This window comes from Corvus brachyrhynchos, unplaced genomic scaffold, assembly GCF_000691975.1.
Source record: "Corvus brachyrhynchos isolate BGI_N302 unplaced genomic scaffold, ASM69197v1 scaffold255, whole genome shotgun sequence".
NCBI classification, from domain to species: domain Eukaryota; kingdom Metazoa; phylum Chordata; class Aves; order Passeriformes; family Corvidae; genus Corvus; species Corvus brachyrhynchos.
Genome location: NW_008238358.1, coordinates 7,100,796 through 7,120,788, shown reverse-complemented (window position 1 = coordinate 7,120,788; position 19,993 = coordinate 7,100,796). Strand labels below are relative to the sequence as shown.

Here is a 19,993-nt window from a genome sequence, read left to right as displayed (position 1 = left end):
TAAATTTGAGCCTCTTAAAATTTGGTTCCTTTAATGTGACCTATAGGTCTTGCTTTGTATGTTTATGTAACTAAACTGTAACAGTAAAAATCAGGAAGGAAAGTAATTATATGTCAAATATGAAACTTATCAGAGTTGAAAAAATTATTTTTACAAAGGCCATCTTACTATGTAATGTAAAAATACTGTCTGCTAGATGTCAGTTTAAAAATAACATCTATTTTTAACAGTTTTAGAGCTTACAGTGTCATCCAAACTGAATACAGATTGAAACCCAGACTGAAAATGCTACAGGTTGTTCTTATTGAAACTTCAAAAGTTCTGATCAGAATAAGTGATCTTGGGCAAAGGGTTAAAGTGGTTTCATGGCTAGATTAGTATTGCATTTTCAGTCAGGCTGAATTGAAAGGGAAGTGTTGGGAAGTACACTGTGAGCTATACTGACTACCAACTTCACAGGTATTGACATAAAAGGAGAAGGACATGAAAAGAGAGCTGTCAGTGAATAAGCAACAGCAAGAAAAAAACAACAGGCATCCGAAGGTGACACATAGACAATTTGACTATTATTTTCTCAATTATCATTTTCTCCTTGGTGGAACCAGTAACATCTTTGACGACTATCTGTGAGATAACATTAACATTTGAAATCTCAAATACTTGTTTTTCAGAAACCCTCCACCTACTTTGCTACATCCTGAAAAATGGTGCAGAGGATTCAACCATTTCATTTCACAGTGAGTTTTATTTTCTTTTAAAAACAGCTTATTCAGCAAGACCTATGTGTGCCAATCTGAAAACAGAATTTTCTTATGGAGTTTTTGCTTTTGCAGGTTTTTCACTACAGTTTTCTTTTCACAGACTCTAGACCATGCCTAACTTTTTGGAAGCTTTACAGTGCAATTTGATCTTCTTACGTAATTTTCTTCATTTGAGTGTCTTTTGATTTTTGTGGACCTGGAACAAGTTTATAAAATATACCTGATTTCCTTGATGGTTTTCCAGTGAAATTTTGTGTTGAGCAGAAAAAAGGATTAGTGAAAATGACTGCTGGTCAATTTAAAATAAGAATTTGAAAGATAAGAAAGAACTTTACTAAGGTTCAGTAGGTTGTGTATCCACTATGTAATTGAGCACCAGTAGTACAAAGAGCATAATGAATGCAGCTGTCACCAAACTAAAATAAGCTTTTTCTTTACTTTTTTCTTTTTACAGTGAAACTAGGAAATCACAGTTTAGTAGTTGTTAGCATTATATTCAAAAGTCTTACTGCAACTTTTATGAGTGATTCTTAGTATTCTTCAGTATTTCATTGGAACCTATTACAGCCCAAATGGTGTAACGTGGGGAATACTATTATAACACCACTTGTCAGTACAGACTTTTCAAGATAGGTTTGTAAATATGCACATCTGCCTTTTGAATCTGTTCTATTCCTTGGTGTATCCAATTACTTGTAGAGTACAATATCCTACCTGATACTTTTTTTCAGCTTGTTGCATAGTAGTGCCTTTCCATTTCAGAAGTTAAAAATAAAAACACTGGTGCAAATTTTACCAGTAATCTGTGACAAATATCGTTATTTACTATGCTGATCTTTAACCAGACAGGAAGGTGAGATACAGTGTAATGTTTGACCTACAGAGGAAGGCCATTGCTATTATTGCTGCAATGTAACTCAGAATCTCTTCCGTGCAGGTAGTAGAAGTACATTCCTCTAGAGCAGATTGCTCCAAGTTCTGGTTCTCCATAATGCCTGTCCTTGTTTACACAGCAGTGTACATTGGGATCTATGGCAGATTCAGTGTTTAAGTACAGGGGTCACCAAGTGATAGATGAATTTCATTCTATTATAAGAAACCATTGATTGTGTTGTATTTAAAGGCTGTATTCTGGGGGACTACCACTGGTGGATTATATTCCACTTGTGCTTTAGAAAGTTACTGCACCTGGTAAATAAGATTACATTCCTGTCTCAGGAACATTGTGCATTAACCTTCAGCATTGTTATATAAGTTTTTCTTTCTTGGTATCTTCCCTTTTAGAAGTCCCCACTGAGCTTGAGAACAACACAAAAACTCAGTTAAACATTTCTTAGCATTTGTTCAGTCCTTTAGTTCAGTGTGCACTGTTCATAAAACAAGTCAGATGTTAATACTTTATGGCTAAATTTGTTTTTAATCTTGTCCTTTGAGTTTTCTATATCTTCAAATTGTATCTTTTTAATCACATGGATTATTACTTACTTTTGCTTAATTACTTCCTCACCATCAACTTTTGCAGGTTCTCAATTCTTGCTTTTCATTTTTACAGTGATATGCACAATGAACTAAGGAAATATGCTCATACACGGTTCTCTTAACATGGAGAAGTGCAACAATTGTAATAAATACCCTATGTTATAGCTGCCTTTAAGAGAATACTGAAATTGAATTCTCTCTGACATTGTTGTATTCTTGGGCATGTATTTGTAAAGTTGTTACGATACAGAGGTTACAAAATGTTTTTATGGGGGCTTAGATTTACATTAGTTGATTTTCTAGAAAAATTTAGATCACGAAACATTGGATCATACAACTGCAAACCTTTTAGCCATTACTGATAATTGGCTCATTTATATGCATTAGTTATGCATTTGTTTATGCCCGCCTTGTGACAGCCTAGTTATGATAAATTAAAAGTAGTGATTGTATAAATTCCATACTGCCTTTTATCCATATGTTAGGACCTTGCCTGATGTTTCTGTCACCCTTGTGATGAGTGATCAGCTTTTGAATAATTTCATTATCTACCTCCTTCTTGATGCTAACATCATTTGCATAACAAGCTTATCTATTCAAGTTGAGGGCCAGACCTGTGTACTGACCAAAGCTGAGCATGTAGCTTTGGCTAAGCTTTTGATTTCAGTTTGGTTTATGCGATAATTTTGTTTATGCCAAGATTGCCAAACCTTGTCACTGTAGCTTTTTTTCACCCCACTTTGCCGTTCCTTGAAATGCCATCGTCTCAAGAGGCATTTTTTTATAAGTGGTCTCTAACATATTACAGTGATTTACAACATGCCTGAGCTGGAAGTTTCATTTTTGGTAACTCTTTAAGCTGTTAAAATTGTGATCATATATTTTTCAGAAATGAAGTCTCTATTTTTAATTATGATACTACTGCCCCAAGAGATGATGATTTTGCAGCAGCATTTTAGTAAGATGAAATATTTACAAAATCTGAATGGAGAGTGTCAAGATAGTTTTTAGATTGGTGAATATATGTTTCTATTCCCAGCTCTGTTGACGTTGACTTGAGATGAAGACTGTAATGTAGTGTTCTCATAAGGATTTTTACAATGAAGATAGTGAATCTGAGTTAGATATTTTGTTTTAAAAAAATAAAGAGAAGACACAATTTCAGCTCTCATCTCTTGATACCAGCCCAATTTTGTATTTGGTATCTACTAAGATACAGGCAGCACATACATACTTCTAAAAGGTCAATAAAGTTTTATGTATGTGTATTTTTCTGTACTACTGTGATTGTGCATAAAAATTTGTCTCTCCCATTGTAATCTGATAAATAATTATTTATCTTTATTTTATCTACATATCAATAGCATTTTTACCATTTCTGTAAGATCATGTAAACTACCACAGCAGTGGCAAATAATTTTCTTGGCACTTCAAAGCTTGACTGATCTCTAGGGATAAATAAAAGAGTTAATATGTTCTTGTAGCAGAAGAATGCAATAACTTTTATTTACATTACATCACAAAATGGTAATTTTAATTAGAACTAGAAGTGGTATCTCCAGAGACAGACATTCTTCTTCTAAATTTATTTAACCAATGATTAGCTATTATGGGTCTTTGAATTAATTAGTCATTCTTGAGCTGGAGGGAATTAAAGAATTAAGAAATTCAGGAAGTAATAAAGTCAAAATGTGAACTTAAGGATTTATGGTCACATTTATCATCAGAATGTAACTTTTAGCAATGACATTGCAAATACAGTACAAATATAAGTTTTTTTGTCCTGATAAACTCCCTTTTTTGTACTCAATTTAAACATGGCTTAGCAAGCTGAATTTCATATTGATTAGTCTACATTCAGAGTTATTCAGTTAATAGATCATCTAGATTATATGGGTTTTAAGTGGTCCATTTATATTTAACTTCTCTGAATGCAGATAAAGTTTTTTCACAATCTAAGCAATTGTTTAGTGACATTCTGTTCATATTACATGAAGAACATTTTACTGTTTTTTTCACTGAGAGCATGATATGCATTTGAGGTAACTTATTAATTTCAGTGTCTGGGAAGGCAGAGGTTTGCAAATGCCAGAAAGATACAGTTTGCGATGTGTAAGGTTACCACCAAATCTGTATATTTTTGCATTTCGTTCATTGATGCAAGCTCTTGAAATACTGAATTTTAGTACCTGACAAAAGATCTCCACCACTTTCGAACATTTCATGGAACATATATATTTATACAGAGGAATGGACATACAGAAAGAATACAGTTATCTTCTACTTTCTAATGAGCTGTTGTAGTAAAAAGCCTGCCTCAAATCAGCTGCATGCTATAGTGTCAAAGTGGGATAGGTACGTAAGGGAGAATATCTGGTACACATGCAAAACATAGTGTGTCTGATAAAAAGCTTCAGTTGTACAAGGTTCTGAAGGGTTTTTGTTTTTCTGGGCCTTCAAGGACAGACCAAAGAAACAGAGCAGACCAATCGCTGATGAAAGGCTATTCATCAATTTAATCATACAATAAATAAATGTATTTTGTGGTTTTGAGATGCTCCCTAGAGTTGTTCTGGTTGTATTTCTGTTGTCACTGGTAAAATTTCAAAGATTTCAACATGAGCAACTGTTGGACCCATGCTAAAGAGCTACAAGAGGTGCCACTCCATAGAGTTTTTGTTGTTTGTTCTCTAAACCATGTATATGAGCCAAAATATATTGTAATGCTTACTCAGCTCAAATAAGGCTGGGAAACCTGTTGTAATTTTTGAAGATTTAGAAGAGGTAAAGGTATTTACCACACCTAATTTTACAATTTCAGTGCGATAGAATCTTTGTTATGTTTCAGATGTGTGCTCTGAATTATACTATATGGTGCTTGATGTTAAACATTAAACTGGAATAAGATTTATTAAGAAAAGAGGTGATGGTGACATTTCATTGTTTGAGTATTTGTCTCATTCTTGGGGAAGATTAGTAATTTACAGCATTTGCTACCAAAAGGCAGATCAATAATGTTATAAATGTGTTCTGACCATCAGAAATTATACCATGCATGTGATGATTGAATTCTTTGTCATAAATTCAGTCTTTCATCCTGATATCTGATTGTAGCAGAATGAACAGTAAAATCCTTACTATTTACCATGGGATGCTGTGCAAGACAGGAGACCTATTTAACCTATCCCTAGTCCCCAGCATTTACTTTTTGCAAAGGGACAGCTATTTATAGTCCTGAAGATAAGGTTATTTCTATCCTGTGAGTCATGCTGAATTAGGACTGAAAACAGAAATGGTGTTGGCAAAGCTGTCACAGTTTTTTAGTTCACTTTTGCAAATTAGTGACCTGCAGCAGTGGGGGTTGGGCAAGCCTGGAAGTGGAAAGCAGGGAAATGTCAGAGAAGCAGGCACATTCTTGCATCTTACTGCAAACGTAATTCATGAAATGTCTTCTCCACCTCTCTGCTGCATGTAACTGACCAGTGCCTGCCACAGCTACATGTGGTACAGAGGTAGAAGGAACACTCAGTTACTGAGCATTTTAACCAGCTAAAAAAATCTCAGAGATTGTTATTTTTCCTTCTTTGACTGGAAAGTTTCTGACCTAATGTACCTGGCCTAGATGATCTTGCTTGTCAGTGTCTGTCCTTCCATTTCTCTAAGCAGGGGGAGTCAACCCAGTTGAGGTCATGGTCTTGATTTCATTAATCTTGCATCATGAAGCAACCTTGTGATGTAAGTAATCAGGCAAGTATGTGGAGTGAAAAAAAGTCTCAGAACCTAGAGACCTCATTCTCCCTGCTTAGGAGTGAATGCTCCCTCCTTTCAAGTAGATACGACCTTACTCTTCTTCCTCTGGGAAATTTCCACTCTAGAACCTTAGTGGAGCCATCTCTATCTTTGGGGGTAATCTGGTAACTGTATTTTCTGGGATTGGGAGGAGAGGATCTTAGCACCTCAGGATGGCCTGAAGTCTGATTCAAGACCCTGGAAAGCTCTTTTATCCTAATAACAGAGTCCTGGAAAGATTTCTCACTGCTAGACAGCAGGTACTTGTGCAAGGAGTGAAATATGTGGCAGGCAGGGGAGAATGGTCTAGAGCTGTGAGAGGAGCAGGTGATGGGGAAAGCACCCTGATGAGCCAGGGAGTGGCAGGGAGATAGGGACCAGAGGAGTGGCAATGAGGACTTTAGCTAACAGATAACAGTTGAACAGCACAGGGACTTTATATCACTGTCACCCAGAGGCTGTTGTGTGAATTCCCCAGCTCTAATACAGAGTCTGATGGACAGTCATAATTCCTTCTGAATATTAACCTGTGGATCTTCTGTGCATGTAGATGTTAAATAGTTGCTTGATGTCTGGTTGGATATTTGGGTTATGAGACAAAATGAGTTCTAGCAATACACTTCTAGCAGATAAGAAATCATCAGAAAATGTGGCATTTATAAAATGTAATAATTGAAAAAAAAATACTGGTGATAAATCATAATGTAACTAAGCTATGAGAGTTACAGCTGCTTGGTTTCTTTCTTTTTAAAGAAAGTACTTGGGGTCAAATAGATCATAATAGGTCTGATGAAAGAGAATTTTTGGAAGAAAGAACTGCTGCTGCTCTACTTAGGTTTGGCTGCAATAGTGAGTGACGTAATTATTTTTCTATTTCTGAACACACAGGAGACTTAGACCACCACTGCAGTTCTTATGAAATGTTTCTTTCCGTTTATTCATTAGTAAATATTAGCTGATGAATGCTGATAAATATCTCTCCATTTCAGCCATCTGATTCGCTCTTTTTGAAATGGCTGTTTACATTGTCGAGACCCAGCAATTCCAACAATGTTATCATCCGAGTGCAAGCAGCCAGTGAATTTTTAGAGGCTGTCTCAGATGGGCCTATGTGGATGGGAGGCTGCTCTTATCCTCTGCTAATAAATGCTTCATCTTTGCTTGTTATTGTGGCAGAATGGAAATGGTGCTTAGGAGCCTGGCTGTGAGATTGCAGCAAATGGCTGCAACCTATGTTTAATGTAGTGACGCTAATGAATTCTGAGAATTAATTTTCAGCTAAGAAAGCATGATGGAAGATACTAGAATTTCAAATTAGATAATGGATTGACTTTTGTCAAGGCAAACATACATTTTTTTTTATCTCTACTTACTTAGCCTTTCTGTTATTTTAGATCCAAAAAATAGCAGACCAAATGTGATACTTTCATCATACCTTATTTGGAACCCATCTTGTAGTAGATTTGCTAGTCAATTTTCTCAGTTCAAACTAATGCACTACCTTTTTCTTTTTTCTTTTTTTTTTTTTAATTTCCACAAGCCAAACAAATTGGCTGAATTTGCGGATGCAGCACATTTACTGGTTTTATGAATAATTGCAGCATGGTTGATGTTTGACAGTGCCTGAGCTAACTATTCCAAACTGGTCTTAAATGAATGCTCAGATGAGAAGCTGAAGATATTTTAGTTTTCTCTTTTCCTCAGAAGCAAATCCTTCCTTAATAGGGCTTTTAAATGTTGTTTTTCACTTGTACAGTGCACATGCTGATTTCAGAGTATTTTGTGATGAGTGAAATTGTGAAAGCTGTTTTGTTACTGTACTCCTTCAAATGTTAATATTACTGAATTTTTGTTAATTACTTCTTGATTTCTTTTTTTCTGGCCTATATGTTAGATACATCTCCTCACTGAATTTACTGGCAACGATGAACTCAGACACCCATATAATTAACATTTCCACACATTCTAATTCCATCAGAGTGCAGGTCAGTAGAAAACTTTGTGATAGTTCTCACCTTTGTGCAGGATTTAGCATTTCAAGAGCTGATATTCTATATTAATTTTATTTTTTTGAAGAGCATTAGAGTGTCAATACTGCTTCCAGGAGGATGACGATGACACCTTATTGAACACCTGCAGTGACACTGGCAGTCTGATGCATCATTTTTCATTAGCACTTAGATGGTGGCCCAAGAATTGTTATTTTACAGATGATGTTGATCAAGAACAGCAGCAGCAGCAGGCATTCACGCTGCACTAAAAGCAACACAGTTGAACTGACAGTGTGTAGAAGCAGAGTATTAATAGGTCTTTCCTACATAGAGAGGAATAAAGACAAAGGAATATGCACTGAGAAACATAAGGGCTGTGTTTTCAGTGTCACATGACAGCTTACCATGACATTCCATCACAGCAAGCCTGGTGAGACATCAAATTGGCACAGAGTATTTGAGTACACAGTGAGCCCACAATACTTACAGTGACTAAGCTGCAAGCTGTTTACTGCATTTGAAGCCTTGTAAGGAGTAGTTTCTAGAAGTGACTGTGTCAAAACTTCTGCTATTTAAAGAAGTGTGTGCCATACACACTTGAGTTCCCTGTGGCCTGCCTGGTCTGTCTGATGCTGTGTTTTTAAAGTGCCAGGAACTTGCCATTTGACTTGATGAATTAAACCAACTCCAGTGGAAATGTTCATTCCAGTCAGTCTCTTCCCTGAAGTACTGACATAGAAAGTTACAGACATGAATTTAAGCAGCTCTCCCTCACCCTTGCACAGCTGTTAGTTACTTGCTCTCTGCTTTGTTGTGTCATCTCATTAACCGTCTGAAAGGACTCTGTTCTTCTGATGCAGGCACAAATTTGGCACAATAGGAGGTGTGCTCTGTCTCAGCTTGGAACAGAGTTTGATCACAGAATCATGTTGATGTGCCTTGTCTCATTAACTTAGTCATCCTGAGATTTAGCAAAGTTTTGATTGTGTTTCAAGCAATATCCTACATGAACACAGACTGCAGCAATATCCTACTACCAGAGAATGAAGGCTGCATTTATATGAGACAATAGAAAAACATCAATTGTTGCAAAGGTGAAGCATGCACACAAAGTAAATAGTCAGTGGGGGATTGGCAGGATTATGCAACAGAAGCAAAAATAATCCTAAAGATCTCCAAGATCACCTCCTTCACAGAACTTACCTGTGCTCATTAAAACATCTGCCAGACCTAAAAAACTCCAATTTCAGGTGTGCAATAGAGAAGCTAAGAAATTTTTTCTCCGAAATGTCTCTTCTTGTTGGGCTTCCACTATGAGTGCAGTATCCTGGACATTTGGATGTTTCGCCTAGGGGCTATCTATACAGAAAAACTCTCATGCAACTTCTGTATCCTGTCTGTTGAGTGTCTCTGTGGATGCATTGTTCAGAGCTCAGAGAATTCATATTAATAACTGCATGCTACCAGGTCAAAGGTTTGTATGTTCTTCCCACTTTGATAAACACAAGATATCCTCTCTGGAACTGTGTAATTTTTTGAAGAGAATCCATTTAAACTCTAGTGTTATTATCTGAAAAGCAAGTGCCTTTTGTGATAGGACAAGAGATAATGCTTTTAAACTAAAATAGAGTAGATTCAGACTAGATGTCAGGAGGACATTTTTTACGTTGAGGTGAAACACTGACACAGGTTGGTAGATGCCCCATCCCTGGAAACACTCAAGGTCAAGTTGAACAGGGGTCTGAGCAACATGATATAGTTGATGTCCCTGTGCATTGCAGGGGGTTTGGACTAGATGACCTTGAAAGGTCCCTTCCAACACAAACTATTCATGACCCTATGACATAGATTCACTTGGATTCAGTTATAGTACTGAAAAACTTCAGATGAAGTCAAATTTAATAAGAACATTTATATATTAACAATAAACAAATACTGTAAATTTGGAATTATTGATAGAATGGTAAAAATCCTGAGTGCATGGGCTTTTCAGACTGAAATCTCCACTTCAGATACTTGCCATCAATCTGTGAATTTGTGTAACGCGTAGCATTTGTTGTTTTGTTCTGTTTTCCTCTGTCTTCCTGATTAATGTTGTCTTTCTTTTCAAATGCTTTTTTCCTTTTTCTCAGGAAACATGAATTTAAAAAGGATTGGCATGGACCATATTGTCTGTGTGGGTGTATTGGCTTTTAAAATTTGCAGATTACAAAAAAGAAAAGGGGTAGGGGGGGTTGTCAGAACCTGTTCAAGGCTAATGATGGATCTTTTCATGGAGGGGAAGGACTGGTATTTATAGCCTTGCACTCAGAGGGATGGAGATAAAGCAGGTTGTGTTGCTTTAGTGTTTCTATCAGGAGACTACAGTTCTAGCCTGTAGCAAAAATCCACCAGAATAGTTCCAAAACTGGTAACACATTTTACAGACTTTCTTTTCTGGACTAGATGTACAGAAGAGGTTTGCAAAATGGTTTTTGGGAACCTAAACTATTAAAGTTATGTTCAAAGATATTTCAGGATCATTTTAAGACCAGACTTTAGTCTTCAGTAAAGTCTTTGAGGTGAGGCTAAACTTTAATAACTTGCTAATGTGTTTGGTAGTATTTTAAATCAATTAATGTGTATGATTTTTCGTAATGTAGTTTAAATTTTGTACATTGTTACTTTTATTACTAGAATATAAAATATAATTAAAGTTTCATTGAACTTTTGGCTAAAATGATAGTCTTTATTTGTGATATTTGGCCCTACAAGGGAAGTACTTTAGGTAATTATTCAGCAAATATGAAATGAAATTGTGAAGTATGTAATATGAATGCATCTCATCAAATAAATTCATCTTGAGCTATAATTTGCTAAAATTATAAATACTAGAAGGGAGGTATATACTGAATTGCAGCACTTCTTTTTCACATTCTCAAATAATTTCAATATCATTATTATTTGAGCAAGATGAACAGAATGTTTTAATATTATTAATTAGAGGATACTTGAAAGCAGTGTTATCCTGTTGGACCATTCTTCTGTTTGAACGGTATTATTTCAGCTTTATTATGCAGAAAATAATTCAACTTGAGTGATGGCTTCTCCAAATTTAAATCTTGATTATATAAATTAGCATGGTACTTTATTTTACGCTGATTTAATAGGATGTATTTCTTTACTCATTACTAGTTCACCTGTTTCTATCACAGAAAGAACTTGGGTACCCTGGCTAGCATTTAATTCTGACTCATTCCTTTCTCTTCCAGACTGAATTATACAGGTTGGCAGTTTTTTTTATAATTCTTATGCTGACAGTCATCATGGCGATATAGAATATCTACCCGTAACATTCCTTTTAAAAACAAAGCTCTATATGAAGTCATTCTGATTAGTGTTGTACCACAGGTTTCAGTCGTGGTTTTAATAGGCTATGTCCTATAGTTCATAGTCAAACTCTCATCAGAGAGTAGGTAGAAAACTAAAGTGAATGAAGTATTGTCTATTCATCTTAATTTTTATGTGTATTAACTGTACAGCTCTTACAGGATACAATGTCATTTTTTCCTTTTATCTAGTTACAGTTAAAAGAGAGATTAAAGAAGCTCAAATTTGTAGCCTTTATACTTGTATACTTGTGGAGTGCATTCACTTAGCTAAGTATTTTATGCCAGATTTATTGCAGTGTGGAAGAGTCTTGTTACATAATGAGGAACTCAAATAAGTGGAAAAAAAACCAGAGTAACAGCCACACAGTAAGCTGACTCAGTTCATGCTGTAACGAAATAAGATCATTGTCTGAGACCCCTACTTGTCTGTCACAGGTGTCTAATCAAAGATTTTGAAAAGCGTCCTTCAGTCACCCATCTTTTGGAACATCCGTTTATTAAACAAGTACATGGTAAAGATATGTCTCTGCAAAAACAGCTGGCTGAGCTCATCCAAGAACAACAGCAGCTAGGCTCCGTAGCCAAAACAAGGTACTGTACCAGCTACAGTAGCAACATATATGCTACAGCCCTCCTTCCCCACACTTACACTGGAAGCACAAATTGAAATTTCGCATGAGGCTTTTACTGTTTTGAATGATCATATCAATGTGTTGTTTGGCAGTATTTTTAGCAATAAGTGCTGCTTGCCATGTGAATGTAAGAGACGTGTTTTCCTTTTAACAATTTTTAAAGCTATTTTGATCTGCTGTAATGCAACCTTCTTTGCCTTTTTTTCTCCCACTGAACTCTGTTCTATACTTGTTCTCATTTGGCTTGGTCAGAAAGATGTTGATAATTCCAGAATGTTCTGATTTGTGGAAATACACGTTGGCATGAAAAATTATATCATGCTTTGGTAACAGATCTTTAAAAATACAACTGTGAGCATTCAAGTGTCTACTAGAAAAAGTTAAGAACAGAAAATTTTGAAGTTTGCTGTTTGATAAGTACTGGAAGTAGTTGTTTTGTCTGTAGTTTAATAACAACTTCTATTTTTTTCATTCAGCCCAGTAATTAATTATAAATGTGCTTAAAAAGCAATGCACGTTTATCAGCAGAAGTGGCATCTTTTGAGGCTGCTTGTAAATATGTCTTAGTTTAGTTGTTGTCCAGAGGGTGGCAGAATTTCACTATTTCAAAAGAGAATTAAATGCAAATGAACACACTGTCCCAAGCTCAGCAATCATTCTGTAATATGAAATTCTAGAGTTAGATAAGCTCTGGCCCATTATTATAAATAACTACTTACTAATGTTGATTAAGTAAATTAGATGTTATGATTCATAAGTCATAAACATGTATATACTTAGATGCCATAAAACTCTGTGGCTTAAATGCTAAAGGCCCAAACAAAAATGTATAAGTTAAAATAAAGGAATGGCTGTTAAGTACAGTTTCAAGGTGAAGTTGACTTCTGTGGGTGGTGGGTTTTTGTTTGTTTGTTTTTGTGAGGTGTGTGTGTTTGTTCTTGTTGTTTTCTTTGTTTTCTGGGGAAACATACCTGGAAATGCTCACTGTGGGCGAGGGAGTTATGCCAGCATTACAATAGAAGTTTCTGCTTTTTCTAGTTTCCTAAGATTCCTTCCCCATATAGCACCTCACAGATCACATTGCCTGCAACTATTGCATGGCTGGTCCAAGAGGTATAAGAATTTTTCCAGCTGTTGACCTGATTGCACATATAGACAGAGTGGAATGATCCTTGTGCTAAGAGGAGCTCTGGAATGGATTTGTCATGGTATTCCAATACATTCTTCTGGGATTGAGCTCCATATTGTGGAATGACGAAGAACCAAGACCAAGACAGCATTTCTTTTCTCAAGCCTTTTGATGTATTAACTGGGTGTGCTGCAACAGACAAGCTTCTGCACCTTACACATGACTAGAATGTAGGAAGGATTTTGCTTCCCAGCACCCTAGTATGAATCAGTGCTCATCTGAGGGAGTTTAACTCCTTGTCTGTCCCATCACCACCTAACCCAGCTTAAATATTTTATTTTCAAACAAAAATCTTTCTGATTGTTTTAGCATTATACTGTGGTATCCTTGCTTGTTCTGTGAAGCACCAGCCCACTGTGATCAGGGTTGAGAGCATGCTTAGTGAGGACAGAAATCTAGCTATTGTTTACCACTGAAATCTACAACATATTGTTCAGAATGATATTCTAAAGATTTTGAACTTGATCAAATTGGTACAAAGTTCAATGAGATAGCAAGAGCATATCCCTGCAAAATACTAAGTCTGTGGGCCAGACAGTTAATACTGGAATAGGAACATAAGATTATTACAGAAGAACCAACCACCAAGTACATCTAATTGTAATTTTCCCCAGAGGATTGACATCGCCTCATAATAGTAAAAGACTTGGCTCTGTAATAGGGCTATTGTACCCTCTAGGAAAATTGTTACCAGTTAAAAGCCTTTAAAACCTCTGTAATGCATCTACAACATAATTTTCAATACAAAATTTGACATGCAGAAGAACATATGACCAGATGATACTGTAGAATATTGTGGAGGGCTTCGGTGGATCAATGCCATGTTTATTCCTACTGGGTCCCTCGTGGAGATGCTCAGGCGGTGCTCTGGCAGCACCCACGTGTGCACACAACCTCACCCTCACAGGTGGTCGCGAACAGCCGCTCACACCCACAGGCCGTGCATGAACCAGAGACAGAGGCGAGAGGGGTTGTCTGCGTGCAATTCCGAGGTGTTTAATGGCAGCACCCCGAAGGGAACAGAGGCAAGAGGAACCCAGAACCAAAAGCCCGCGCTGGTTTTATCCTGAAAACTCCCAAAGGCAGGCAGAGTATCCAAAACCAGTAGTCTGAGGGCTAGGGGGCAGAGACAAGGTTGAATGATGTAACAGGGGCCAATGGGAAAAGGGATGGGAGGGGGGAGAGGACCAGTGGCCAGCAGAATCTAGACAAAGGGAGAATCTTCTAGCACAGTGTTGTAAGGAGAGACCACTTTTAGGGCAACTTGGGGGGTGTAAAGTGGACTTAGCCACCGCAACAGTAGAAAATTTACGGACATTCATTTGTAATGATCATCTGTAATGATTCATTTGTAATGAAGTCATCTGAGTGTATAGTGACCACATCAAAGTAAATAAGGCCAATTCAAACCCATGTTAAGCAAAACCTTTCTATTACAACATTGAATATAGCGCATGCTTTTTCTGTTTATTGATGCGCTCATGACAGGTACAATTAAATGTACATTAATTTCCTGGTGTTCAGAAATAAAGAAAAACAGACACCCAAATTTAGGAGTAGAGCAACACTACAGATCAATCATTTAAAAGATAAGTAAGAGAAAATGTTCTCAGACCACAGGCTGAAAATTTCCAGAAACTAGAAAATCTCAGTATGCTTGGGTTAACAGCACTTCTTCTTTGAGGTAGCCCAGGGAGTCACTGGTGATGACAACTGATCGGGAGGTATCTAAGTTTTGTCTTCATATGAAAGTCTTCCAGGGTGGTGCTTTGGATTTGTGTCTTTTGACTCTGCACTGACTCAGCACCTGTGGGGTTTTTAATAGGATTCTCTTTCCGATGGAGCCATGCCAGTTTTGCCTATTTTGGTGCATCACTTCAGGTTACTATGCTTGAGAACAAGCCTGCAGACTTGAAAGTCAGTAGTAATGACTTAGAGCATGTGAAAGAGAGACATGGAGAGCTTATCTAGCAGTGCACTGCTAGTGAAAAGGAGAGAACTGGCTTCTTTCTCTCATTTTCCCTCGATTCCCAGGAGCAAACTCTTGATGTCATTTTAATTTCAGCTTCAGTGATTGTCAGAAGCCTCCTGAGGTTGGACTTCTACAGTGAGAGAAAAAAACTAAGCCAATAGAAACACACAGATAATTTTCTACTCTGTTAGTGATTGCAGAGAGGTGCCTCAGGTGATATAGCTGAAGTGAAGGAGGGAATGCTTCACATGACCAGGAATAAGCAGGAGAGTTGTAGAAAGAAACAAGCTGGCCCCTTTTGGCAGGATTATTTGGGTTGGCCTCTGGAGCCACTGACTGAAACATCATTGTTGTTAGTTTTCCATGAAGCAACTTACTAGAGAATTTTATATTCTCTGATTTCCTTTAGGTTAAAAATTAATAATAAAAATAAAATGTTTATGCTAGTAAAAGACCACGTTTAAAATGACATTAACAATTCATCCTGCTTCTTTTATGAAAAAGGTACTCTTTGAAACTTTTCTACCAGTTTCCCTAAATTATTTTCATTGGTTGTGGATGCTAAAAGACAGGAGCAGAGGAATTTTCCAGCTGCTGAAGCATTTGTGAAGTTTTTCCTTTCTCATGCTTTAGCTGAGAAACAGAGAAATCCAGCTTCTCACAGCTTCTCTGTGAAAGCTTTCATTCTCATGCAAACTGGATGGACAGCAGTTTGAGAGAATGGAAACCATTTCTACACCTGCAAGCTGTTGTGAGAACAATGGAATTGTGAGAATAATATTTTGAAGTGGGTGGTTATACCACTCAGCCGCTTACTGTGGTGGGTGGCTAGCCAAGGGCCAATCATGGAATTTCTTTATTGCGAAACGCATTATATAAGATGAGTTTTTCATTAAATGGAGCGGAGCTCTTGCTTCGGCCATATCATCTGACCTGGTTTTATGTCGTGATTTTCACCGTTCTCTGGGGATAACAGCGGCAATTGGTGAGATGCAGATATCTTCTATCCTTATGCAAATAGGTGTTTTCTGAAAACCCAGCCAGAATTTCCACACTTGTAAAGAGGAAAAAGATTCTTCATCTGTTGGCATCTTTTAGATTGAAATTCTTGTGTTTTGCCATTTCAGCATTAGCACTCCACTCCTACATTGCTTATGTCTTATACTCTTGTGGGGAAAAACTTGGTGAGAAAGTCCAATGTCACAGCTGTGTAAGGATGAGCTCTGGCTATTATCTTTGTTATCAATATCCCTTTTATAAGCTGTCAGTTAACTGTGTGTGTTTTCTAACAATACCAAAGCATAATGGCTAATTAGCATCAATACACTTTCATTAACAGCTTTGACATAATAACAATTGTATGAAGTTTAATTCTAAGAAATTTATTCAGTGTTAAGTATTCCACTAGTTCTATTTTTATAAAAGTTCTTCAGTCCTTGAAAAATAGAGGTTAGTACATATGACAGCTGGTGAGGGGTCAGTAGCTCTGACCAACGAAGCTGTGACCGGTCCAGAGAGATGGTCCCAAAAAGAGACTGTCTTCCCGAGGCCCGGTGTCTTCCCTCAGCTGCTGGCTAGGAGGGCCCGTGCAGAAGCTGTCAGCTCTTTAGTGATTGTCAGCTCGTGATTTCAGCTCAGCTTTGCAGGGCAGGAGGAGAGACGAGAGGCTCATGTAGCTGTTCCACACGAGGCAGCTTTATTAGTTCGGCAAAGGGGAGGCCAGGGACGAGCTGCTCTCTGCCCTCACAGGGGCAGGGCGCTGGCTCTTACAGGGATACAGGGGGTGGGTGTCAGAGGGTAAAGGCCAGTGGGCTACAAAGGATCTGCATAGGGTCTCCCAGAGGATTCTGGGTTTGTCTTCTTCTCGCCTTAACTAAAGAGTAATTCCCTTTCCAGGGGAGTTCTGGTGGGAGGTTTAGGCACTCTCCTTATCTCAGCAGACGTCCCTCCAGGGCGGGGGCTGGGCATACCCCACAAGTACATCAGAACGTTGCTTCACGTGTTTTCATTCCAGCCATGCTGAATTATTCTTCCCCATCTCTTCTAAAGTCAAATACAGAATTCCTTTTTAACACATGGATACTAATTTCTAGATCATCTTGGGAGTCACAGCAGTCTTATTTCTATCAATATATAGCTGCCTCTAGGCAGGAAGCATTCCTTAAAATCAGAGAGGATGCTTTCACAGGCTCTCACTCATAGTTTTTTCCTATTTTTCCTTTTTTTTTTTACTTTCCCATTTCTGTATTCACACAAATACTGTACGATGGTTGTTCAAATGGTGTCCTTACACATAGTAAAATTGTGAGAACAAGAAATGTCATTCATTCATAAAGAATCATACCTCATGTAGCATAAAATTGGACAATGGAGGAAAAAAGAAGGAATCTAAGTTACAGCAAGGTGTGGACAACAGAACAAGCAAACATTGGTCAGGAATGAAAAGCAGAACTATAAAAACATTTTTTTTACAATAGTAATAACTGAGTCTTGATAGACTCAGTGTGTCTGAGTGTGATAAATACTGTATTTTCTAAGTAAAAAAGGGTACACAAGTCAAGCTTACCATAAACTTGCTGTATTTCAGGGACAGGTTCTTCAAGATAAAGATTCATATGATTGCTTGTCAGTATAATACCAAGAATGTTTAGGCACCCCCCGAATTATAATGCAAAAACATAGTAGAGGTTTATGTTCTGTTCCTCATTCTCGCTCTAATTTGCTGTGTAATCTGTGTTCTATCACTTGCCCTCAATATTTCTCTGTTCCTTTCACTTAAGAAATGGCTATTAACAGCTTTACTTAATATATTACACCTATGAAAAAGAGGTAGCCGTTTGTCTGAGGAAAGAACTTAATCTTGTTCTATAAAGCTCTACTGTACCTGTGGTCACTGTAAACCTTTTAATGAAGAGAAACATGTATGATGCCTGGAGCTCCAGCCATTTCTATTTTCATTCTTCCTGCCCAAGAGTCTGGAGAAGGCTCTGGGAAGGCTCTAGGCAAAGATATGTTACAAATTATGGATATTATAAATTCTCCTTAGCAGTAAACATTTGCTTTGTTTGTGGAGATTATATTTTTGTTAAATAATGTTTAAGTGTGTTTGATAATCCATTAAGAGAGGATGTGAGAGAGCTGCTCACTTTCCAAATGTGCTTTTTGATGTCTTGAACTTATTCATGTGGTCGGTTGCTTTTTTGGTTCATAGTACAAGTGATTCCAACATACAGGCCAATTGCCAGCCTGCTTAAGGAGAAAGTTAGAAGAGATTTAGTCTGTTTCCTAATATTGCTAAATTTTAAATGACTTCATGCTGTCTACACTGGCAAAATGCACTGTGAAAAGTGGGTATATTCTCTGGTGTTTGTTTATAAACATCAAATATTATCCCAGGTTTTTTGCGCTTGTCAGGACTTTATCTCAAGCTGGCAAAGCTGGCAGCTGGTTCAGTGTTGAAAAAGTTGAAAAACAGATGTAAAAACTTTCAAAGCCTTTTAAGCTAGGAATTATACCAAGTTCCGTAAATAATGTTTAAAAATACAACAGAGCTTGTCATGGAGACATTTAAAAGGGAAAGTCATGTGGTACCCCAGTATTCTGTCAATTGTCCCAGCCCTTCCTTGCATAAAATATGATGATAAAATCTTGCATCCTTTAGGAAGACTTTCTCAAAAAAAGTAACCTCTCCATTTTATTCCATTAAAACAAAACAAAACAAAAAATGTTTCATGGCTTGTGAGTAGAACAAATGGAAAACTGTAGAATTTTAAATCTTTAACTGAAGGCCTTGAAAAGTACTGACCATCAGCAAAAAGGAACAAAATTAAAATGTTCAGTTTTTTTCTTTTCCCATTTAAATGTACAACAATTAAGACATTATCTACTTATGCTCAGTCTTAAAATAACAGATTGCTCTATCCAGAATAGCATGTGGGAGAAAATCTAAAAAAGAAATGTCATAACAGAACGTGAGATGGGGAAATTCAAATGTAGTAACAGATCTATTAACTGCCTTTTCACTGTGGTGGAGAAGCAGAACATCAAGGAGGAGAATACCTGATTAAAAGCTTAGAACTGCAGACAGGGAAGAAGAGTCTTCACAGAATGCATTCTAAAAATTTTGCTCTTGGTAATATTCTTTGAAGCTGTCTTTCAAAAGTTTAGATACTGTGGGTTTCTGTGTGGCATTTGGCTGTTCTTTTGGACGAGATAATGTGGAGCACCTATATGAAATGCAGTAGATAAATCTATATTAATTTTAAAGTAACAAAAATATTGAATAATCACCAGTTGTCATCTACATTTATTTTGGTAGCCCTGTCCATCAAATGTCACTGGAGGTGAAGTTGAGAAAAACCATGGTCTTCTGTATTTCCTCAATAATCTAATAACTCCTGATGTAAAAGTTATATAGTGATGTTACGTTTGAAAGTTAATGTTGATCAAGCATTGAGTGGTTTGGGTTATGTGGTTCAAAGTGGCAGCTTCCCAATTATAGCAGGTTTGAAGAGGCCAACTCCAGACATGGCTCATACTTCTCTTGGATGTTTGCCTACAAACTAGGTATCTTGTGTTCCTGTATGTAAATATGGTTCTTCATAGGAATCAGAAAAGATCTGCTAATCTCTAGTTTCAGTTTTTAAAAGAATGAAGAAACTTCAGCATTTGCATGAATATGGTTTTAAACAAGTTTAAGGTAGACAATAAAGAGTTTGGTGCTTGCAGTTTTGGGTGATGCTGGGTCAGTGTGCTACTGCTGGTCACCATTGAGAAGTTTGTTTCTGTAATGGGGAACAGACACTTGTG

At 37.1% G+C, this 19,993-nt stretch overlaps 1 protein-coding gene across 21 annotated transcripts in view; it reads left to right on the top strand.

The window, feature by feature from the left end:
- The window catches only part of MYO3B (myosin IIIB), a 252,842-nt gene that overhangs the window by 74,280 nt on the left and 158,569 nt on the right, over positions 1 to 19,993 (top strand). For 18 of the 21 annotated variants that reach the window (XR_001862401.1, XR_001862400.1, XR_001862399.1 and 15 more), the window contains 2 exons: positions 672 to 737; positions 11,827 to 11,982. The exons of 1 other annotated variant lie outside the window; for it this stretch is intronic. Coding sequence is in view for 16 of the 20 variants with exons in the window: in XM_017735716.1 (XP_017591205.1) it covers positions 672 to 737; positions 11,827 to 11,982 (222 nt within the window). In the remaining 4 variants the exon portion in view is untranslated. The remainder of the gene's footprint in view (positions 1 to 671; positions 738 to 11,826; positions 11,983 to 19,993) is intronic. 2 more of the 21 variants (XM_017735719.1, XM_017735723.1) reach the window with 2 other exon arrangements.